Here is a 25813-nt window from a genome sequence, read left to right on the forward strand (position 1 = left end):
TACCATCTACATGATATTCTTAATATAAGTACAAAATTTCACAACAATCGGTCGAGTACTTTCGGAGATTATCTGTCTAATAAAAATCCGGGACGGCAGACGGACAGACAGACGGACGGACACACGGACAGACAGGCGGAAATGGGAGACCTATTTCTTCGTCTTCTAGGGGTCATGAAAGATCGAGAAAACGTAAAAGTAGAGAGTCGGCCGACGGACTCGATTACAATACTTCCTTTGCTTGCGCTCGGGAAGTAAAAATGAAACTACAGCATCGACAAACACCAAAATTTGCATGTATCCGTCAGACAGTATATTTTCCTGCTAGTTACATAAATCTCAGTATTGAATGCGTTGGTTTTCCTCACCATTCTATAAAACCTCCCCCTTTGTAGCGGAAGGAACCCGCCGCAACGACCGTAAATCCACCACACTATTATCGTACAATATCAATATGCTACATACACATCATTTCCTCCCACAATCGAACCGAATTTGCAATCTCCCATCAATCCCGACACGCTCACGCACCCCCCCCCCCCCCCCCCCAACGAAAAACTCCCCGAAGTTCCTACACTTACTTTATTGAATTAATTAATTCAGTAATTACAATGAAAACACATATTCAAAGTTGAACAAAACTCTATTGCAAATAAAATAGAAAAGAAAAAAAAATAACCGCTCTAAGAAACATTAAAATCCTATATTACACACATCAAAAAATTTACGCTTTATTCTTCAACAAATCCTTATTCCTCTCCAGCATCTCTTCTTTCTTGTCCTTCTTCACCTTACTCAAGAACTTATCCATCTCTTCGATATTACTCTCCGACGGAATGTTCGCCTTATCCACCTTGCTCCCGCTGCCACCTTCTCCTTCTCCCGCGTTCTCCTGTCCCCCATCCTCCTTATCTGCCCACTTCCCCCCGAACGCCTCTCTGTTCACGAACTTATCGTTACTCGTGTAATCGTCCCTGTCTTCCCCCTCGCTCAGCGGCCCTTCGTGCCTAACCTCTCCCTCTCCCCCTTCCGCGTACTTGTTAACTTTATCCTTCTGTTCCACGCTCTGCTTCTTTATCGCCTCGTCAGAGTCCCTCTCCCTGCTCCCGCTTATAGACCTACTTCGATCCCTCGACCTACTCCTGTACTCTCTTCGGTCTCTGTACTCCCGGTACCCGCCTCTCTGGTACCTGCCTCTCGGCCGTCGGCCCCCTCTGTTGTTATAGTTATTATACGGCCTGCCTCGCCCTCGGTAGTCCCTATCGTTATACCTGGCGTCCCGGTTGTAGTAGCTGCCGCCTCCGCTGCCACCGCCGCCTCTGCCGCCGCGGATGCTGTTGCGCGGGTTCTGGAAGCGGGGCTTGTAGTAAGTGCCTCGGTCGTTGTAGCGGCCCCGGAAACCGCCGCGCCGATAGCGGCGTCTGTCGCCGGAGTAACTCCGGGACCTGGAGCGGCTACGAGAGTAGTACGAGCCGGAGCGGGACCTGGAACGACTGTAATATGAGCGGGAACGGCTTCGATAGCTACGTGAACGGGAACGGGACGCGCTCGAGGAGCGCGACCGGCTGTATTTGCCGTGGGAGCGGGAGCGGCTGTGGCGCTTCGGCGAACGACTGTCGGAGCGGGGGCGGCCCGGGGGCTCCGGCGGACGCCGACCTAAACAAAACGAGGCGTTTTAACACACTGTTTCAGTTGCGATAATGAGCCTGACTACCTTCAGTGCTAATGACATATTTATACTACTTTTCTTGGAACACCTGAGGTGGGATTTTGTTTCTATCGATACGATACGAAGCGATAAATGACAAGGACGACAATATAACTTTCAAATGCGAAAGAAAAAGACGACCACATTTTATCGGTACCGATATTTTATCGTTACAGAAACAAAATTCCACCCCTGACCACCAAAATTCGATTTAGCGCGCTATGCGTTTGCAAAATTTAAGTTAACAGAACTTCCTCTTACTCACGACACTACAGTCAGACCGCAAACATCCTACGGCTACCGCTACACAATCATTTCAGACGCATAACCATCTACTACATCCAACAAAACACATCCGTCACCAAATATTCAAAAATTTGTAGATTTACCCAATAACGGTAGCAACAAAATAAATAAATAAATAAAACTAAGAACATGGCGCAAAGCTCAGCCGGTTGCGATGACAAACCTAACCATGCCACATGCCTACAAAACTGAACTGAACCAAAACAACTAAACCAAGCTCTAGTCGTCGTAATCGTAACCGTAAAAATCGTTAGCCATCGAAAAGACTGAGCTCTACCTGCGGCAGGTCCTTTAGGAGGAGCACCTGGTGGCAACGGCGGCATGTCGTCCCTTCCCTTCTTCAATTCCGGCGGCGTCATCAAGCGGAAATTGCCGAACTTGTCGAGCACCACCTGTCCCGGATTGACCAGCGGATTGATCATGGGCTTGACTGGCGGCAGGAGTTTTGGCTTCTTCGGCGACTCGGGTCTTTTCGGTGGCGGTTCTTTCATCGCCATCGCCTTGCGCACGCTCATGTTCTTCTCGGGGGACGGCACGGGCGGTTGCCCTCCTTTCCTCGGCGACTCTTCGAAGTTGCCGTTCTTGCCGCTCATCATAGCCCGCTTGTCGATCATCTGCTGCTCTTCCTTCCACTCTTCGCGCTCGGGTTTCTTCTTGAAACGCGAACCGCTACTCGGCGGCGGCGGTTGCCCGGTGATCTGCATCTTCCACTTGGACGAGCTGCCGGCGGAGGCGGCGGCCTCGGCCACGGCCTGGCGGGCCTTCTGCTCGCGAGTGGGCGACGGGGAGTCGAGGAGGCCGCGCTTGGGGCTCTCGCTCAGTTCACTTCTGGAGTGAATGCATTCATATTAATTTTAATTCAGTCGTCGGGTAAAAAAAAACGCCAAAACACTGATCCCTTCAAAATTTATCGATATTGTGGTGTCCCAGTTCGAATTAAAATTTCGCGCCGAGAGAAAAAAAAACAATACCAAACATGGGTAACCATGTGCATTGATTAAATACATATAGATAGACCCATGCTATTGTTTGGAGCGAACAGGCCAACGCCGGCGAAAAGCTTGGACACCAATCACGCGCATAGGTAACACAAATCACACCAACAATACATTTAATAAATCTACCACTCGATAGAGGGCGACGAAAAAAATGTGTAAAAATCTCATAGTCAGGATTTAGATAATTTACAACGTTGCCAGATGAGTCTAACACAACTTTGCCGTTATTTCTATTCGATTAGATTTTATTTCGTTTAAAAGTTTCTGGTAAATAAATGGAATTATTATAATGAATAAACAATACAAACAAATTATTACTTGTTATTTTAAATACTTGTTAGTGTTGATGAAAACATAAATAGTTATTAAAGTTATTCTAAATAGCTCAAATTTTACAGTACGAGTGGGATGTTTCAGGACGAGTCGGTAGCCGAGTCTTTAATTTCGAAACGAGTACTCCGAAAAGAGTTACCGGACGTTTGTCGTTATGGATTTTATTTCATACTGTCAACATATTTTTTTATTCGATAAAATTATTACTATTTTGAGAAAAAGTTCAAATCGAGTCACTTTTTGTGACATCGTTAGCAACCGCTGTTTGGCAAATGTTTTAATTTGTTTATTCGTGCAAGTCAGCATCATATGTGTAAACACATAGTATAACACGTTACAGGACTTATTGTTTTGTATAATCCGACTCGATGGACCAATATTTGTGCAACTCGGCTCGTCCTACCAGTGTTTTTTGTAATCTGGTTGATACGACAATGTAATAACGAATTGTACTTTGATATTGCTCGAAGGACCTTTGTTTTGTTGCGTGCGAAATAATAGACAGCGTTCGGTTTCGATGTTTAATACAGGACGGTTACAGAAGTACTAAATTTACATTTGTATTTAAAATAACAGGTAAAGCAAAAGAGACCCAAAAGGGCCAGTGGCCGCTTCCGGAAATGGAACACTTGTCCTTTTTGGCTCAATTTTATCGGACTTGTCCGTTTTTTTTATTTTACCGGACTCGTTCGAATCCAGTAAAACGTCAAACTTGACATAGTATGAAGTAAAATAAATAAATTTTATGATGTAAGTACAATTAAGTATATCGATAACTCGCTACTGAAAATTTATTGAAATATAATTTCTAATTTGTGTTAAAAAAAGATGTGTGGTTTTATGGTTTATTAAATGTAATTAAAATAAATAATATCAAGAACTTGTATTATATATTAAAAACATTCTTTGTAAATAAGAAAATTATGTAAATAAACCATAAAACCATACAAAATTTTCCTGCAACCTCTATTCAAAATCCCAATTTACTAAGAGGAATTAAGGCACAAAGATGCTTCACTGAATTTATTACCGATTTTACAAGAAAAGTATGCTTATAAGCCTATAAGCGTCTAATGGATTAAAACAACAAATAATAATAATAATTTATTTGTTTTATTTGTTCATTATAATAATCCCATTTATTTACCAGAACCTTCTAAATGCAATAATGCGATTAAGTATACTGACCGTTTTAAGGAGTGCTCGTCCAATAGTGCGTAAACTAAAAGATTTGGTAAATTTTCTTGGAAGAGTTTGTTTCTCCAATGAAAATTTATGGTTTTTAACTCTTCTGCCGCTTGAAAGTCCAGCCTTGTGAAAATAGATTATTTGATAACCTGTTTCGTAATGATTGTAAATACGAACAAAACCATATTTGCATATTCTAAACAACTGGCCATATCGATACTAAACTTGTACAGATATGTTTTTTAATGCTTCTGTTTTCAATGAAATAAATTTTATTTGCAAAATACTTAATGTCTAACGACATATTACGCATACATACATATGTAGGTACTACCCCATTTACTATGTTTCCAATCTGTGCATTTTTCGCTTCATTCGTAGGAGCCAGGTAAGAAATATCAGTGAGACCGGCGGTCTTTGAATAGCTCGTAAATAAAGAGATTTAGTGAAGTTTCCTAGAACAGTCTGTCTCTTCAATGAAAATTTTAGTTTGTTAACGTAATTACCTAATTAGGTGGGTAGAATTTTAAACCGGATCGACAATTTTACTATGAAATATAGGTACAATACGCTATATTCTTTTCTCGTTGCAAGACAGAACAAATAAAAGAATAGTTTCTAAAGCTGTTCCATTTTTCCACTCTTTGTTTTCTTTGAGATACGAGTAGTTCTTGTGCCGAAGTGAAACACCAAAAAGTCTAAAGTTCGGAAATCAGAGTGAATTTTAAAACACATAAAAACGACTTCTTTATTTATTTAAATATTGTCCTGTAACGTCCTGCGACGTGGAATGGAGTTTCTTAAGGCCAGTCCCCACGTTTTCTCAGCGGAATTTTCGCTCTATTTTCAAAATGTAATATCTCCGTTATTAACAGATCTATGGTTTTCAAATTTTAAATATATGTTGTCCATAACTTTCTTTATATAACGCAAGGGCAATTTTGTTAAAAACAGCTTGTGATCATATTATTTTTTTAATTTTAGTGAAATTTTTGCATAACGTATTTTTAAAAATCAATATTTCAGTTATTTATGGAAATTTTGGAACGGGGTTGTCACCACTGTTTTCAGCTTGCAAAACTTGAGAAATTCTACGAGGTCGATTTTTGACTTTATTTGTTGGGACTGAGATATAGTAAAAATAAAAGTTAGCAACTTCCATGATATACGCTTTTTTTAACTGTGTATCGTTTCTAAAAAATAAAATCGACGATATGTCTCGTATGATTTCTGGAGTTTTGTAAGCTGAAAACAGTGTTGAAAACCGTGTTCTGAAATTTTATTTAATAATTGAGATATTGATTTTTAAAAATACGTTATGCAAAAATTTCACTAAAATTAAAAAAATAATATGATCACAAGCTGTTTTTAACAAAATTGCCCTTGCGTTATATAAAGAAAGTTATGGACAACATATATTTAAAATTTGAAAACTATAGATCTGTTAATAACGGAGATATTACATTTTGAAAATAGAGCGAAAATTCCGCTGAGAAAACGTGGGGACTCGCCTTAATGTACAAAAGTATGTTAGATAATAACTAGAGAGCGGATTTCTGTCGGGCTAGACAAGGCCAAACTCGGTCCGGCTCGTAAGGGATGGGAATTTATTGCAGTTACCGGCTGCACTTCGTTTATTTGAGATTAGAATAACGCTGCTTCGTTGCACTCTGCTGTTAATTCCAGTTCTCATTTACTTAGCCGTTTGATTAATAAATCGTTATTTGTATTTATGGAATCAAGTGAGAATTAAATTCAGTGATTACCTATCACCCGCTACTGAGTCCCGGCGATGCAGCGCGTCCCCACCCATATCGTGACGTAGCCCGACAGAAATCCACTGTCTAATAATAACCGAAAAATTTTCTTGGTTAAAACTAAAGGAAACACAATTATTACTTGGAATAAAAATAAAGAATATCGAGAACTTGTGCTATGTATTAAAAATATTTAATTTAAATAAGTAAATTATGTTAATAAACCATAAAACCACAAAAACCTTTTTTTAACACAAATTATATTTCAATAAATTTTCAGTAGCGAGTTATCGATATACTTAATTGTATTTACATCATAAAATGTGAAAGAAAATGTCTGATTTTTGACTTTATGCGGCATATGTTACCCGTTTTTTAAGATATATATGAATGCATATGTTCTGTCTTTAGTATATATCTGTCCGTCTCTAGTCTAATAAATTTTCTAAAAAAATATAGTAAGTTTTGAGAAAACGCATTTAAAAGTATTTTCCTTTGTATTATTAGTAACAAAAGTGAGCACATAAAATCGTAGAAAAAATTTCCAATGTGTTATTTACATTTATTTTACTTCATACTGTGTCAAATTTCACGTTTTACTGGATTCGAAGGAGTCCGGTAAAATAAAAAAAAAAACGGACAAGTCCGGTAAAATTGAGCTAAAAAGAACAAGTCCTGTAAAGTGTTACTATGTGTTTAAGCACCATTTTTGATGCTGATTTGCACGAATAAACAAATTAAAACATTTACCAAACAGCGGTTGCTGACGATGTCAGAAAAAGTGACTCGATTTGAACTTTTTCTCAAAATAGTAATTATTTTATCGAATAAAAAAATATGTTGATAGTATGAAATAAAATCCATAACGACATAGGTCCGGTAACTCTTTTCGCAGTACTCGTTTCGAAATTAAAGACTCGGCTCCCTACAGTCGCCTCGTCCTGAAACATCTCACTCGTACTGTAAAATTTGAGTTACCGGACCGTATTTATAATAATGTTAGCACTAACAAGTATTTAAAATAACAAGTAATAATTTGTTTGTTTTATTTATTTTTATTCATTATAATAATCCCATTTCTTTATCAGAAACTTTTATATGAAATAAAATCTAATCGAATAGAAATAACGGCAAAGTTGTGTTAGGCTCATCTGGCAACGTTGTAAATTATCTAAATGCTGACTATGAGATTTTTACACATTTTTTTCGTCGCCCTCTATCGAGTGGTAGATTTATTAAATGTATTGTTGGTGTGATTTGTGTCACCTATGCGCGTGATTGGTGTCCAAGCATGGGTCTATCTATATGTATTTAATCAATGCCATGTGTAACTTCAGCTATGGTGATAACTCGTCTAGGGGGTTTGGAACGTTTGGGTTCCCACAATATATAAATTTGGTTTTGTATATTCAATTCGTAATTTAAACAAAAATAATAAGATAATAAGAATGTGAATAAACTTACCTCTTGGATTCTTTCTCCATTGCGTAATATGCGTTCAATTTAGATTCCAACTCTTCCAAATCTGGTAGGCTGTCAATGAATCTGAAACAATCGCTTTGAGTATTTTTCCCCTTTTCAAACGCGTCTTAGCTCACCTTTTAGTGTATCCCGACTTGTGCAAAAAGTACTCATCTTCATCAGACGGCACACTATGTTTCTTGGACTTTTTGCCCTTATTCAGCTCCTTTTTAATCGCATCTCTCAACTTCTTATGGTCCTCAAATTCGCTCAAGTCGAACCCTTTCCGTTTCAACTTTTTATCCTTCTTCTTCTTTTTGCTATCTTTCTTATTCTTTCTATCCTTCTTACGTTTCTTTTTCTTTTCGTCGCCTCGTTTCTCTTTCTTCCATTTAGAACTTTCCTCTAAAAATTTCCTTACCTTTTCCTCATAATCCGAATCGCCTTTAGTCTCTTGCAGGAACAACCTCAACCTCTGCTCATAATTCAAATCGGCCGACTTTTGCGCCTCCGCCGGCTGTTCTAGGTTAAAATCGAACATGGAAGTACTCGCAGCCGGCTTATTGAAAGTGTAATTGCTAGGAGTGTCCTGCGATTGGTCCATCATTGCCATCCGTTTACTCAGAGGACTCAAAGAGCTTTGTTTCTCTCTCCTGTGCGACCTCGATCTGTGCTTCTTCCTCTTTTTGAAATCGCTATCGCCGGAGGTCGAGCTCGAATCGCTGCTGCTCGAACTCGAACTGCTCGAACTCTCGTTACTCCCCGACGAACTACTGCTCGAGCTCGAACTCGAATGCCTCCTATTCTTGCGTTTCTTGCTCTTCTTTTTCTTCTTCTTCTCTTTCTTCTCCTCGTCTTCGTTCTTAAGCAACTGCTTCAGCGCATCGTTCACGTCCGAAGTCTTATTAGCCGTTGATAAATTCGGCAATAGCAACTCCGTCGGCTCGATCAAGTTCTTCGTGGTCGTTGCCTTGTTCTTCAGGAACTTCAACGAGTTCTGCGCTTCCTCGTGATTGGGTATGAGACTCAAACAGCTCTGGTAGGACTTCCTGGCTTCCTCGAACTTATCTTCTTCTTCGTAGCTCCGTCCCAGCGCTACCAGCGTCTCGCCCATATACTTACGAGCGTTACCGTGATTCGGGTTCAGTTTGAGCGCGGTCTCGAAATCTGATATGGCTTTCTGGAAGTTACCGCTGTTCGCGTAGAGGGCGCCACGCGCCACCAGACCTTCCACGTTTTTGGGGTCGATGTTTAAGGCTTTGTTCAGGCACTGGAATGCCTCGACGTGTTTGCCGGCTTTGAAATGGTCGATGCCGTCGGCCACGTTACGATATGCCCATTTGCTTGCCTGCACTTGACGCAGCTCCGATGCGTACTCGTTTTCGGGGAAGCGCCCTCTGGAGAAAAACGGAGCTCGTTAAAAATTATATAAATGAAGGGGGTGAAATAAATTCGTGACGATTTGTTTGTGTACCAACAGAACAGAAACATACGAAAACAGACATACAATTGCCGCACCTTATACACGGTGGTAAAAAGTCGTCCATCAAGTTGGCTTTGAATTTTGCCGCCTCGTTGTGATTGCTCGTCGTCTGCACAAATGTCAGTTATAACCTAACTTTTTTAAGTGTGTGAATAGGAGTCACCAGTTTGAACATTTCCTGTTACACTCACACATTCTACTTTATATCATGTTGGGTTTAAATTATTTATAGAACTTCCCTGGCTCCAACCGCGCAAGCAATACGAAAGTGCAGTTTCTTAGACACAAAGGGCCTCCGTGACTCGTCCACATTCTTTAAAAAAACTGGTCGAAAATTATTTATATTATTTATAAAATTTTATTACGATAGCGAAACAACACTTTTCAGTTTTTCGGTTTGAAATTTTTCGATTTAAGTTTCTAGAGTTTTCAATTTTTAATTTTTCAATATTTCGATGTATATAATTTTTTGTTTTTTCGATTTTAATTCTCTCAATTTTTCTTTTGCGCTATTCCAATGTTTCATTTTTCTTGTTTTTCCTCAAATTTTGCAATTTTTTGTTTCTTCACTTTTCTTTTCAATTTTTCATCTCTTTTGAACCTTTAATTTTACCCCATAAAAAACTCTTCGTTTTCATTTTTTGGTTCTTTAGTTTTTCGATTTTCCAACTTTTGTATATTTCATATTTTAGATTTATAATTTTTCCTTTATTCAATGGGACATTTTCTTAAACTTTTCGATTTCCTTTTCAGTTTTCAATTTTTGATCACGATTTTTCTAATTTTCATTTTCAATATGTAATAATAATTTTAAAAGAATTTCACTTTTTCAATTTTAGAATTGGATTTTAAAACTCATTTATTAGTGTTTTCAATTTTTCGACTTTTAAATGTTTCGATTTTTAAGTATTTCAATATTCCATTTTTTCGTTTCTTCAGTTTTCCAATTTTTTCAGACTTTTAATTTCGATTTTTTAACTTAAAACTTTTCAAAAATAAAAAATTGAAAGATTAAAAATTGGGAAACTTAAAAAATGAAAAAGTGCAAAATCCAAAAAAAAATCGAAATATGTATAGTAAAATAAAATTGAAATATCGAATATTACTGAAGTCGAAAAATCGGATAATTGTAAATCCAAAACTTGCAAAATTGAAAGATATCAAAATTAATAAATATTTAAAAATAAACCGAAAATCATAACATCGGAAGAAACATTGAAAAAATAAAGAAAATTAAAAACCAAAAAGTGTGATATCAAAAAATCACATATCAAATCTAGATTTTAATAAATTTAATTTGAAAAAACAAAAATTATGACAACGAAACATGGAGGGAAAAAATGAAAAAAAAAAAAAAGAAATTGAAAAGACAAAACATTGTGAAATAAAAAAATGTAAAATTAAAAAAACGGAAAATAAAAAAATTCAAAGCTGAAAAATCGAAAAACTGAAAACCAAAAAATTCTCATTGAAAAACGAAAAATCATAAATTCAGAACATTGAAAAACCGAAATGTTGAAAAAATAAAGAAAATAAAAAACCAAAACGACAAATTGCAAATCGAAAAACTAAGCAATGAAAAAGAAAATAAAAATCCGAAACGAAAAACTGCAAATCGAAAAGCTGTCAATAAGAAATGAAAAATTATGAAATAAAATCGAGAAAATGAAAATTAAAAAATTGGGATAATGAAAAATAAAAATCAAGACCTTGAAAAACTGAAGAAACGAAAAATTGGAAAATCGAAAAACAGTAAAATTAAAAAAAAAAAGCAAATCGAAAACATTTAACCTGAAAAAACGAAAAATTATGACATCGAAACATGGAAGAATAAAAAAAACTGAAAAAAAAAAAATTAAAAAACTGAAAAAACAAAACATTGTGAAATAAAAAATCCAAAATTAAAAAAACGGAAAATTAAAAAATACAAAGCTAAAATCGAAAAACTGAAAACCAAAAAATTCTCATTGAAAAAAGAAAAATTATAAATTCAGAACATTGAAAAACCGAAATATTGAAAAAATAAAGAAAATAAAAAACCAAAACGACAAATTGCAAATCGAAAAACCAAGCAATGAAAAAGAAAACAAAAATCCGAAACGAAAAACTGCAAATAGAAAAGCTGAAAATAAGAAATGAAAAATTATGAAATAAAATCGAGAAAATGAGAATTAAAAAATTGGGAAAATGAAAAATAAAAATCAAGAACTTGAAAAATTGAAGAAACGAAAAATTGGAAAATCGAAAAACAGTAAAATTTAAAAAAATTGCAAATCGAAAACATTTAACTTGAAAAAACGAAAAATTATGTCAACGAAACATGGAAGAATAAAAAAAATTAAACAATAAAGAAACTGAAAAAACAAAACATTGTGAAATAAAAAATAAACAAAAAATTAAAAAATCCAAAGCCGCAAAATCGAAAAACTGAAAATCAAAAAATTCTCATTGAAAAAAGAAAAATTATAAATTCAAAACATTGAAAAACCAAAATATTGAAAAAATAAAGAAAATAAAAAACCAAAACGACAAATTGCAAATCGAAAAACCAAGCAATGAGAAAGAAAATAAAAATCCGAAACGAAAAACTGCAAATCAAAAATCTGAAAATAAGAAATGAAAAATTATACAATAGAATCGAAAATTTGAAAAACTGAAGTAGGGAAAAATTGGAAAATCGAAAAATAGTAAAATTTAAAAAATTGCAAATCGAAAAATTGGAAAAATTGAACTTGAAAAAACGAAAAATTATGACAACGAAACATGGAAGAATAAAAGAGATTGAAAAAAGAAAGAAACTGAAAAAACAAAATATTGCCAGCTCAAAAAATGGGAAAACTGAAAACCGAAAAACTGAAAAATTTCTCATTGAAAAAAGAAATATTATAAATTCAGAACATTGAAAAACCGCCATATTGAAAAAATAAAGAAAATAAAAATCCGAAACGAAAAATTGCAAATCGAAAAATTCAAGCAATGAAAAATTGAAAAATCGAAAAATTCAAAAATAAAGAAAATAAAAATCCGAAACGAAAAATTACAAATCGAAAAACTGAAAATAAGAAATGAAAAATCGAGAAAATGAGAATGGAAAAATAGGGAAAATGAAAAATAAAAATCAAGAACTTGAAAAATTGAAGAAACGAAAAATTGGAAAATCGAAAAACAGTAAAATAAAAAAAAATGCAAATCGAAAACATTTAACATGGAAAAACGAAAAATTATGACAACGAAACATGGAAGAATAAAAAAAAATAAAAAAAAACAAAACATTGTGAAATTAAAAATCTAGAATTTAAAAATCCAAAGCTGAAAAATCGAAAAACTGAAAACCAAAACATTCTCCTTGAAAAAAGAAAAATTATAAATTGAGAACACTGAAAAACCGTCATATTGAAGAAATAAAGAAAATAAAAAACCAAAACGAAAAATTGAAGCAATGAAAAATTGAAAATCGAAAAATTGAAAAAATAAAGAAAATAAAAATCCGAAACGAAAAATTGCAAATCGAAAAGCTGAAAATAAGAAATGAAAAATTATGAAATAAAATCGAGAAAATGAGAATAAAAAATAGGGAAAATGAAAAATAAAAATCAAAAACTTGAAAAACTGAAGAAACGAAAAATTGGAAAATCGAAAAACAGTAAAATGAAAAAAAAATTGCAAATCGAGAACATTTAACTTGAAAAAACGAAAAATTATGACAACAAAACATGGAAGAATGAAAAAAATGAAAAAAAAAAAACAAAGAAACTGAAAAGACAAAAATTATAAATTCAGAACATTGAAAAACCGAAATATTGAAAAAATTAAGAAAATAAAAAACCAAAACGACAAATTACAAATCGAAAAACCAAGCAATGACAAAGAAAATAAAAATCCGAAACGAAAAACTGCAAATCGAAAAGCTGAAAATAAGAAATGAAAAATTATACAATAAAATCGAGAACTTGAAAAACTGAAGTAGGGAAAAAATTGGAAAATCGAAAAACAGTAAAATTTAAAAAATTGCAAATCGAAAAATTGGAAAAATTAAACTTGAAAAAACGAAAAATCATGACATAGAAAGATGGGAGAATAAAAAAAACTGAAAAAATAAAGAAACTGAAAAAACAAAACATTGTGAGATCAAAAAGTCTATAATTAAAAAAAAAAAAACGGAAGATTAAAAAATCCAAAGCTGAACAATCGAAAAACTGCAAACCGAAAAATTGAAAAAAGTCTCATTGAAAAAAGAAAAATTATAAATTCAGAACATTGAAAAACCAAAACATTGAAAAAATAAAGAAATTAAAAACGGAAACGAAAAATTGCAAATCGAAAAATCAAGCAATGATTAAGAAAATAAAAATCCGAAACGAAAAACTGAAAATCGAAAAGTGAAAAATTATACAATAAAATCGAGAACTTGAAAAACTGAAGTAGGGAAAAATTGGAAAATCGAAAAACAGTAAAATTTAACAAATTGCAAATTGAAAAATTAAAGTCTCATTGAAAAAAGAAAAATTATAAATTCAGAACATTGAAAATCCAAGATATTGAAAAAATAAAAGATAATTAAAAACCAAAAATTGTTATATAAAAAAATCACATTATCAAATCTAGATTTTAATAAATTTAACTTGAAAAAACGAAAAATTATGACAACGAAACATGGAAGAATAAAAAAAATTGAAAAAATAAAGAAACTGAAAAAACAAAACATTGTGAGATCAAAAAATCGGAAAACTGAAAACAGAAAAACTGAAAAATTTCTCATTGAAAAAAGAAAAATTCAAGCAATGAAAAATTGAAAAAATAAAGAAAATAAAAATCCGAAACGAAAAATTGCAAATCGAAAAGCTGAAAATAAGAAATGAAAAATTATGAAATAAAATCCAGAAAATGAGAATTAAAAAATAGGGAAAATGAAAAATAAAAATCAAGAACTTGAAAAATTGAAGAAACGAAAAATTGGAAAATCGAAAAACAGTAAAATTTAAAAAATTGCAAATCGAATAATTGGAGAAATTAAACTTGAAAAAACGAAAAATTATGACAACGAAACATGGAAGAATAAAAAAAATTGAAAAATAAAAAGTCTACTTAGAAAAAAACAACGGAAAATTAAAAAATCCAAACTGAACAATCGAAAAACTGCAAACCGAAAAATTGAAAAAAGTCTCATTGAAAAAAGAAAAACATTGAAAATCCAAAATATTGAAAAAATAAAAGAAAATTAAAAACCAAAAATTGTGATATCAAAAAATCACCTATCAAATCTAGATTTTTCAAAAAATCAAAGATTTGATGTTGCGAATTTTATTTATTTATTTATGATACAAAATCTAAAAACTATCGGTCCAGTAGTTTCGGAGATTATGTCTAATAACAATTGATACAGACGACAGACAGAAACGGGAGACCACTTTCTTCGTCTCCAGAGGTAATGAAACGTCGAGGAAATATAAAAGTGGCAAGTCGATTAGTATACTTCCTTAGCTTAAGCTTAAGCAAGACACTTGGGTCCCCGAAGCCTCATATTTTTCAAAAAATATGAATACATTGATAAACCACAAGTATCGACTCATATTTTGCACATTTTAGACACGATTTAAAATTTTGAGGGAACGTCATCAAGTTATATAATAATATAAAAAGTAAAAAATAAGGGCGGCGTAATAAACCACAGGTACAGCAGCACGTTAAAGTAGGGTTTGCTTTGTAAAATTTTAAGATGACGTGATCGATTTGTTAGTGAGGATGATCAGACAAATTTACAATGTGCACGATATTTCGAAAACAATAGTTAAAAATGCAGTGAGAGATTTTCCAAAACCAACTTGATGTACATACGATCTTTCATGATCACCCTGTACAAGAATTCCTAATTCTCGCAGTTTTACGATCGAAATTGAGACGATTTAGCGCTCAAAGTCTATACTGTCGAGACAAGAATTTCTCTCGCTGAAAGCAAAGAGTAAAGACTTACTTTAGACCCTTCATGGCCGTGCAATGGTCTTTAATACCCAAAACTCCAGCCAGGTACGAAATGTTATTCGGATTGTTGAAACCAATGCTTTTCTCTAAGACAGAGTCATAGCTTTCGTTCTTGTGATCCAACGCTTTTCTGAAATTGAAAGAAAAAATCGTTTTCATTCGATCCGTGACTTACCCCCTTCTAAAAAGAGGATCGTCTTCACACAAAACGTCATCTTCATAGTACCTGTTTGTACATTTGTTTGTGAGTCAGGAAAGATCGAGCACACTTTCCAATATCGAAATAACGAAAAGAGGCGCCATTGCATACATTGTATGTATGTATATTTTTAAACATTTACGTTGTTTTTGCGTCCATTCTTCGTGCGGCTGAGGCTCCAGACTCACAAACACGCTACCCTTAAAATGTATTATTTGCAATCCCTTAAATTAAGTTATACATACCGGATGATCTCGTTTCAAACTCAAACAGTTCCATCTGTTGTCAATACAACATTTTACAAATAAATTTGTCGACTCAATATAAAAATTCTCCTTTTTATTTTATCGGATACACACATAAAATTAAACCTCTTTAATCCTCAACTCTTTTTACTAACTTTTATTTAGTGCATTTTCGGGTTTTCATCGATACTGCGGAAAACATGTCTTTATAAGCAATGCGTACATCAATTCAACCATAGGATACAGCAATTGTTAATAGAGTGCAAGAAAGTCGATTTGTAGTAAAAGTATGGGACTAAGAAAAATGTCTCACCTGATTTCTGACTGATCATCGTTTTAAACACGTAGGGAATTGTGCAAACACCCACAGTGCAATTAGGATCGTGTGTGACACAAACACATACTTTAATTTGAATTTTTTTGAATGGTGAGAATCTCTTTTACGCTACGGTTTTACTCAAACATAAAACCTTCTAAAAAGAAAAATATCTCAGTTAGCTTCGAATGAAGACTTCTCTTTCTTTTGATTAGTTTCCATCCACACAACCAAAACCAAAAGTGTATGTTAAGAGACGGGTTTTTTTTTGTTTGTTTGTTTGAAACTAAATATGCGTGTAAAAACATGAAAATGCTGTACCCAAAAAACACAACTACTGAAAAAAATGTTATGTCCTCCCCTATCCCTACGGATTTCTACCTAGAAGCACTTACTTGTAGACGAGAGGGAAATCGTCGGCACTGATTAATCCGAGAGGCGGACGACGTTCGGGTTCGTTCGGTTTTCTTGGTGTGCCCTTCATGCAACACACCATTTTATCCGAATCCGGAATTTTTTCGATTACTTCGCAGCACACCGAGTCATTCATCATGTAGCTGCGCGTTATGCCCTTCTTATCAACTGCCGGTATTATGTTTGCCACCGGACAAAATGCCTGCGAAAAAAAAAAAACAAAATATACTCACTCAACTTTTTTATTTAGTTGCAGCAAAAAGATTTTTTTTTTATTGAAATTCTACTCTTTTCTTCAATATTTACAATTAATGTGTAGGATTTAAGAAATTTGGTTCAAAGTTATTTAGAAAGAAGTATTGCAATCGACTCCGTTGGACGACTGGCTACTTTTATGTTTTCTCGACGTTTCATGACCCTTAGAGCACGAAAAGATAGGTCTTCCGTTTCCGCCATCTGTCTGTCTGCCCCCGATTCGAATTTTTATTAGACGGATCATCTCCGAAACTACTCGACCGATTTTTAAGGATATCGTAATCATGGTAAATCGTTAATCAACATTTATTTTTATCGCCCTCCAAAAAATTGATGACGTCAACACAAAATTTGTACTAATAAATTCTCTTGAAATATGCTAAATATGATGACTATAATTGTGACAAAATCAAATTTTACAATTATTCAAAAAATTTGGGTTCATTTACCTTCGACCAATTTTTTGATATCACAATCTTTCGCTTTTTTTAATTTTTTTCAATTTTTCCATTTTACAATATTTCGGTTTCATGATTTTTTCGTTTTATCAAGTTTTTTCAATTTTGCAATTTTTCGTTCTTGCAATTTTTAATTTTTTGATTTTTCAGTTTCTCAATTTATCAAGTTTTTGATTTGAATTTTTCATTTCCCAGATTCTTTAACTTTCATTTTCTCCATTTTCAATCACAATTTTTCGGTTTATTTTTCCAATGTTATTTAGATTTTATAATTTTTCGTTTACTCGATTATTCAAATTTTCAAATTTGAGTTTTCGATTCCTCGATTTTCCAATTTTTAAATTTTTCTATTTTGCAATTGTTGGATTTTTCAATTATCTTATTTTCTGATTTTTTTAATTTTCAATATTTCGATTTTTCAATTATTTGTTTCTTTTTTCAAGTTCTTCATATTCAGTTCTTATGTTTTTCAAAATTTTCTTTTTATATTTTTTCGTTTTTTTATTTTTGATTTTTCAATTTTACAATCATGCAATTTTCCCTTTTGTTGATTCGAAAAATTGAAACTTCGAAAAACAAGAAAATAGGAAAAAAATTAAAAATCGAGAAATTGCAAAATCGAAAAAGTGGAAAAAAGAAAATTTTCAAATCGAAGAACTGAAGACACTAAAAAGAGAAATTGAAAAACTAAAAAAAATCAAAAAAAATCAATAAATCGAAAAACTACGATGAAAAAACCAATTGATTCGAAAAATTGCAAAATCCAAAAATTGAAAACTCGAAAAATTGTAGAATTGTCAAAAAAGTAAAGTGAAAAATCGACTAACTGAAAAACTCTTAAAATCCAATAATCGAAAAATGGAAAAAAATCGAAAAATTGAAAAAAATTAAGAAAATAAAAATCCGAAACGAAAAATCGAAAAGCTGAAAATAAGAAATTAAAAATTAGGATATAAAATCGAGAAAATGAGAATTGAAAAATAGGGAAAATGAAAAATAAAAATCAAGAACTTGAGAAATTGAAGAAACGAAAAATTGGAAAATCGAATAACAGTAAAATTTAAAAAGTTGCAAATCGAAAAGTTGAAAAAATTTAAATTGAAAAAATGAAAAATTATGACAACGAAACATGGAAGAATAAAACAATTGAAAAAACAGAAATTAAAAAATCCAAAGCTGAAAAATCGAAACATTTCCCATTGAAAAAAGAAAAAATATAAATTCAGAAAAAATAAAAAACTGAAATGAAAAATTGAAGCAATGAAAAATCGGACAAATAAAAAAACAAAAAACCGAAACGAAAAGTTGCGAATCAAAAAGCTAAAAATAAGAAATGAAAAATTAAAATCACAAACTTGAAAAATTTGAAAATCCAATAACTGTAAAATTAAAAAAATGCAAATCGAAAAATTGAAAAACTGAAAACTTGATAAATTTGCAAGATGCGAAACTGAAAAATTTTACTTTTTCGTTTAACCGATTATTCAAATTCTCAATATTTAAGGTTCTGATTTCTCGATTTGCCAATTTTTAGATTTTTCAATTATTTGATTTTGATTTCTTTAATTTTCAATACTTCGATTTTTCAATTATTCGTTTCTTTTTTTCAAGTTCTTGATATACAGTTCTTAGATTTTTTAAAGTTTTCATTTTATACTTTTTCGTTTTTTTATTTTTGATTTTTCAATTTTACAATTACGCAATTTTTCCAATTTTTGATTCGAAAAATTGGAAATTCGAATAACAAGAAAATGGGAAAAAACTAAGAATCGAGAAATTGCAAAATCGAAAAAGTGGAAAGCAGAAAATTTTCAAATCGAAGATCTGATGACACTAAAACGAAAAATTGAAACATTGATAAACTAAAATTCGAAAAAAAAAATGATTAATCGAAAAACTGGAATGAAAAAACAAATCGAATCGAAAAATTGTAAAACCCGAAATTTGAAAAATCAAAAAATTATGGAATTGTCAAAAACATAAGAGTCAAAAATCTGCAACATTGAAAAATCGTCTAATTGAAAAAGTTTTAAAATTCTACAATCGTAAAATTGAAAAAGCGAAAATTTTTAAACATTGTTACCATTATTAATTTAAAATGAAAACTAGAAAAATAGCAAATGAGAAACTAAAGAAACGAAAAGTTGAAAAATCGAGAAACTGAAAAATCTAAAATTAAAAAAAAAATAATAAAATATCTAAAAGTTGAAAAACCCAAAAACTGAAAAAAATTAAGAAAATAAATGAAAAATTATGATATAAGATGGAGAAAATGAAAAATAAAACAGGGAAAATGAAACACAAAAATCAAAAACTTGAAAATTTGAGGAAACGAAAAATTGAAAAACAGTAAAATTAAAAAATTGGCAATCGTAAAATTGAAAAAATTAAACTTGAAAACACGAAAAATTATGACAACGAAACGTGGAATAAAAAAATAAAGAAATTGAAAAAACAAAACATTGAGATCAAAAAATCTAAAATTAAAAAAAAAAACGGAGAATTAAAAATGGAAAAACTGAAAACAGAAAAAATGAAAAATTTCTCATTAAAACAGAAAAATTATAAAATCAGAACATCAAAAAACCGAAATTTTGAAAAAATAATGAAAATAAACCGAAACGAAAAATTGCAAATTGAAAAATTGAAGCAATGAAAAATTGAATAATCGAAAAACTGAAAAAATAAAAAATCGAAACGAAAAATTGCAAACCGAAAAACTGAAAATAAGAAATGAAAAATAATGATATAAAATAGAGAAAATGAAAAATAAAAATCGAGAACTTGAAAAATTGGGAAAATCAAAAAACAATAAAATTAAAAAATTGCAAATCGAAAAATTGAACTTGAAAAAACGAAAAATTATGACGACGAAACGTGAAATAAAAAAAACTGAAAAAAATAAAGCAAATGAAAAAACAAAACATTGGGAGATAAAAAAATCCAAAATTGAGAAAAACGAAAAAAAAAAATCCAAAGTTGAAAAATCGAAAAACTGAAAACAGAAAAATTATAAAATCAGAACATTAAAAAACCGAAATCTTGAAAAAATTAAGAAATTAAAAAATTGAAACGAAAAATTGAAGAAAACAAAACATTGTGAGATCAAAAAATCCACAACTGAATAAACGGAAAAAAAATTCAAAGTTGAAAAATCGAAACACTGAAAACAGAAAAATTAAAAAATCAGAACATTAAAAAACCGAAATTTTGAAAAAATTAAGAAATTAAAAAACCGAAACGAAAAATAAAGCAATGAAAAATTGAATAATAGAAACAGTAAAAAAAAAAGACCGAAACAAAAAATCGCAAATCGAAAACTTGAAAAATTGAGGAAACAAAAAATTGTAAATCGAGAAACTGAAAACTTGAAAAAAATTAAACTTGAAAAACCGAAAAATTATGACAACAAAATTTGGAATAAAAAAATTGAAAAAATAAACTGAAAAAACAACATTGAGATCAAAAAATCTAAAAATGAGAAAAACGGAAAATTAAAAATTTCAAAGCTGAAAAATCGAAAAACTGAAAACAGAAAAATTAAAAAATTTGTTATTAAAACACAAAATTTTATCAGAACATGGAAAAACCTAAAAATTGAAAAAATAAAGAATATGAAAAATTGAAAATTTTCTCATTGAAAAAAGAAAAATTATAAATTCAGAACATTGAAAAATCGAAATATTGAAAAAATAAAGAATATAAAAAAACCGAAACGAAAAATTGCAAATCGAAAAATTCAAGCAATGAAAAATTGAAAAATCGAAAAAATAAAGAAAATAAAAATCACAAAAAAAAATGCAAATCGAAAAGCTGAAAATAAGAAATGAAAATTTATAATATAAAATCGAGAAAATTAGAATTCTAAAATAGAGAAAATGGAAAATAAGAATCACGAAATTGAAAACTTGAGGAAACGAAAAATTGGAAAATCGAATAACAGTAAAATTTAAAAAATTCCAATTCGAAAAATTGAAAACATTTCATTTGAAAACACGAAAAAGGCAAAATGGAAGAATAAAACAATAATTGAAAAAATAAAGAAACTGACAAAACAAAACATTGTGAAATCAAAAAATCTAAAATTGAAAAAACGGAAAATTAAAACATCCAAAGCTGAAAAATCGAAATAATAATAATAATAATAATAATAATAATAAGTTTATTGTCCCACAGGTTTCCCTAATTACAGGACAAAATATAAAAAAAATACATAATAATAAATATACAAATAACTAAATAAAAGAAAAGAAAAAAACAGCACTCTCGACCATAATACAAACAGGACTAACCCAAGAAAACATCACTCACGAGCTTATTTGCACATTTGCACATCACTGAAATCGGTGAACGGCATAAGACGTTCGTGCGTGGAGACGGCACATAAAAGGTAACTACATGTCGTGAAGAGAATTGCGGCACATTAAATTCAACTTTCGATAGTAAGGACGCACAATCAATCCTATTATTAATTAATTTTACAATAAAGTTCGCACACTGCCCATCACGCCGAGATGAGAGGGACATCAATCCATGACGCTGGAGCAGGATCACCATATCACAACCTCTACTTGGATAAAATCCGTCCAGTTTATATGACAGATATTTAAGGAACTTCCTGTGGATTCTATCTAGTGGCATATGTTGGCACAAATAAATTGGGTACCATATAATTGACGCATACTCCAACTTGCTCATCACAAATGAAAAGAAAAGAGACTTAAGCAGATCAATGTCATTGAAATATTTAGAGACACGCATAATGAAGCCAAGTGATTTACTAGCAGAACTGCTGACGCATTTTATGTGTTCATTGAAGGTAAGTTCCGAGTCAAATATCACTCCCAAGTCCTTAATAGATGTCTTTCGTTCCAATGATCCTAAACCGATGGCATATGAGGTGACAATTGGCTGTAATTTACGTGTAAATGTGACATAATAACACTTTTTTGTGTTCAAAAACAGTTTATTTTCGGATGAGTACTGCACTATCTTGTCAAGGTCCGTCTGAAGTAGTGCAGTATCTACTATCGACGAAATATTATTGTAGATCTTGACATCATCGGCATACGCTAGGCAGGAGCATCTTAGCAATGAGAAGAGATCATTCAGGTAAATGTTAAAAAGTAATGGACCAAGATTGGAGCCCTGCGGGACTCCTGATGTAGATATAAATTCAGACGATGTGTACCCATTGTAAAATACATAATTTACCCGACCCGTTAAATAGGATGATAATAATTTCAGTAAAGTATCAGAGCAGCCAAAGCGATGCAATTTAACGAGCAAGATGTTGTGCGATATAGTGTCAAAGGCACGAGAAAAATCCGTATAGATAACATCTATCTGACCCCTTCTATCAAGTGACTCACATAAATCTTGGGTTAAAACAGCTAAATTTGTAATAGTGGATCGTCCCGTCATAAATCCATGTTGGTTCTCAGAAATGTAGCTATGAACGTTACCATCTATACACCGATAGAGAACTTGTTCAAAAACCTTTGCAAAATTGGGAAGGATGGAGATCGGTCTGTAATTACTTAACAGATGTGGGTTATCCTTTTTTAAAACTGGGATAATTCTATTTCTTTTCCAACGACCCGGAAACGAACCTGAACGTAGCGCCAAGTTTATTATTATGGCTAAAGGCTTCGCTAGCAAAAACCTACAGTCTCGAACCATGAAGCTAGGGATTGAATCATCTCCAGCAGTTAGATTGTTCGAGCATTTTGCCATTATAGGGATTAGATCTTCCTCCCTCACATGAGATAATGAAAATGATGACATTGAGCAAGAAGAGAACTGAGGAGGAGACGAATCAACCGGGGAAAATACTCTTTCAAATGTACTTGCAAACGCATCAACAATTTTCTGTGGTTCGGCATATTCAGTGTTGTCATCATCAACAAGTTGATTAGGTATTCTGGAAGTACCTTTCTTTTGGTGTAAGAATCTCCAAAGCGCAGCAGGATTGGACTTAACATCCTCTTGAATTTGAGCAAGGTAAAAATTATAAGATTCGGATATTTGACGTTTCAGCACAGCTCTCAATTTTTTAAATTCTTGATAATGACGAGGGCAACGGGTTCTCATCCATAGATGTCTGTGATAATTTTTTGTTTTTATAATATGTTTAATATCGGATGATATCCAGGGCGGAAAATTAGACTTATTCTGCTTTGTTAGAGGAACATGTAGGTTAATAATTAGATACAATGAATCATAAAATTTATCAAGGGCAAGATTCACATCATCAATTGAATCAAGAAATGACCAGTTAATATCACAAAGATCTTCATAAAGTCTACAAAAATTAGCTCTACGAAAGTTGTATCGGCAATTATTAGAAGATGGAAATGAAGAATTCTTAGTGGTCAACGGAATGGTAACAGTTAAAAAGAGAGCTGGATGATGCCTGTCTTCCGGCACCAGAGCTGGAATGAGATGATCAATGTTGAATTGACCACTGTTATTGACAAACAGTAAATCTAATATGTTGCCATAAAAGTTGCTAATCGAATTGCATTGGGTGAGTTTTACAACATAGCAGAAGTCTGTAAGGACTGAACTTTTAGGACAGAAAGCACCGCCCTGTTTGGAAAATTGGGGTACATTGAAGTCGCCAATAAGTATAACATTCTCATTTATTAAAAGAACTTCCAACGCATTGAGAAATATTTCAAGATCTTGACAGTTGACATCAGGTGGAATGTAAACAACAGCAATAAGATAACGTATATTAGAAAGAATACATCTGCATAAAACAATATCAATAATTGGAACGAGGTCGGTAAGAAACATTGTATCAACTATAGAGAAGTGGACAGCACTAGAGATAGCAAGCAAGACTCCACCACCCTTAGTTCGTCCTACCCTTGCAAATTTCCGGTCGCATCGTACTACATTAAATTCCGAAGTAAATAATTCCGAATCATAGACCGAGTCGTTAAGCCACGTTTCTGTAAGCGCAATCATATCAAAAGACTGATCAGAACAATTTTTTAGTAGAAGATGTGTTTTACAATTCAGACCACGTACGTTTTGATAGCATAAAGAAAAGCTATTTATTTTAAGATTTGTTCCCAAACTCACACAATGGTTTTTGGTATTCATAAAAAATTAGTCTTAGGAAAATTAAAACGCCTCAGTATAATACCTTTCGGCCAAAATTCTGTATCCTGAAGGACCTCTTTGTGAATAAAAGGCACCCCTAATTTAAAAGCTTGGAAGTTACCCTTTGCTGGAAGTTTCTCAATTATTAATTCTACGTCAGAATTCTTTAAACGTTTTCCTATATATGTCTTAATTGCATCAATTTCTGCATCTTTATCAACCTTGCCTATATAAAACCATGCTCTTTTTACGTAGGATGAAGTAAAACTACTATTGTTGTCATCTGTAGATGTACCTGTTATAGTAGGTCTTTTTTTAAATCTACGTCTGTGCTGAGTTAGCCACGGTCCTTGATCATCATTTGTTTTGTCGTCTACATTTGCAGGGACCTGCTTTTTATGCACAGACACTATATCATTTGTTTTGTCATCTACATTTGCCGGGATCGATTTGCTATGCCCAGACACAACATTAGTATCCTCAATCTTGTTATACACGTTCATATCAGATTCTAAGGCCGATTTATTTGCCGATGGGGGATGACCTTTCATCAACTGCTTATCATATATATTATCATGTTTCGGTTGCTGAGAAACTGAAGATGATAACTTAAAAGACTTTGAAAACACTTTACTATTAATATTAGTGTTTGGACTATTGAAGAGAAGCTTCACAAGATCCAGATTACTATCACGAAGGCACTTCACCTCATCTGACAAAGTTTTAATTTCTAAACGTAATGGAGCAACAGCTGCATCAACGGTATCATTGTTTTTCTTCAAACGAAAGACTGAAAACCGAAATATTGAAAAAATAAAGAAAATAAAAATCTAAAACCAAAAATTGCAAATTGAAAAATAAAAACCAAGAACTTGAAAACTGAGAAAGGGAAACATTGGAAAATCGAAAAACAGTAAAATTAAAAAAAAATGCAAATCGAAAACATTTAACTTGAAAAAACGAATAATTATAACAACGAAACATGAAAGAATAAAAAAAAGGAAAAAATAAAGGAACTGAAAAAACAAAACATTGTGAGAACAAAAAATCTAAAATTGAAAGAATGAAAAATTAAAACATCAAAGTTGAAAAATCGAAAAACTGAAAACCGAAAAATTGAAAAATTTCTCATTAAAAAAACAAAAATTATAAATTCAGAACATTAAAAAACCGAAATATTGAAAAAATAAAGAAAATAAAAAACCGAAACGAAAAATTGCAAATCGAAAAATTCAAGCAACGAAAAATTGAAAAATTGAAAAATCGAAAAAATAAAGAAAATAAAAATCAGAAACGAAAAACTGAAAATAAGAAATGAAAAATTATGGAATAAAATCGAGAAAATGAAAAATAAAAATCAAGAACTTGAAAAATTGAAGAAACAAAAAATTGGAAAATTGAAAAATAGTAAAATTTTAAAAATTGAAAATCGAAAAATTGAAAAAAATAAAATTGAAAAAACGAAAAATTATGACAACGAAACATGGAAGAATAAAAAAATTGAAAAAATAAAGAAACTGAAAAATCAAAACATTGTGAGATCAAAAAATCTAAAAATGAAAAAATGAAAATTAAAAAATCCAAAGCTGAAAAATCGAAT

The 25813-nt window shown here is 31.9% G+C and overlaps 1 protein-coding gene across 6 annotated transcripts in view; it reads right to left on the reverse strand.

Moving 5' to 3' along the window:
- Positions 1–567: 567 nt before the first annotated feature.
- LOC135130626 (peptidyl-prolyl cis-trans isomerase G) overlaps positions 568–25813 on the reverse strand; it is a 28325-nt gene continuing 3079 nt past the window's right edge. For 3 of the 6 annotated variants that reach the window (XM_064058027.1, XM_064058029.1, XM_064058028.1), the window contains 6 exons: positions 16369–16589; positions 15206–15343; positions 7889–9148; positions 7755–7835; positions 2319–2842; positions 568–1656 (listed from right to left, as the gene is read on the reverse strand). In XM_064058027.1, coding sequence (XP_063914097.1) covers positions 725–1656; positions 2319–2842; positions 7755–7835; positions 7889–9148; positions 15206–15343; positions 16369–16589 — 3156 coding nt within the window. In that variant the 3' untranslated portion in view covers positions 568–724. Of the gene's footprint in view, positions 1657–2318; positions 2843–7754; positions 7836–7888; positions 9149–15205; positions 15847–15970; positions 16113–16368; positions 16590–25813 lie in introns of those variants that run through there. The other 3 variants (XM_064058032.1, XM_064058031.1, XM_064058030.1) reach the window with 3 other exon arrangements.

The sequence above is a fragment of the Zophobas morio genome, unplaced genomic scaffold, assembly GCF_036711695.1.
Source record: "Zophobas morio isolate AGI-343-1 ecotype UQ-CSIRO unplaced genomic scaffold, CSIRO_AGI_Zmor_V1 ptg000017l, whole genome shotgun sequence".
NCBI classification, from domain to species: domain Eukaryota; kingdom Metazoa; phylum Arthropoda; class Insecta; order Coleoptera; family Tenebrionidae; genus Zophobas; species Zophobas morio.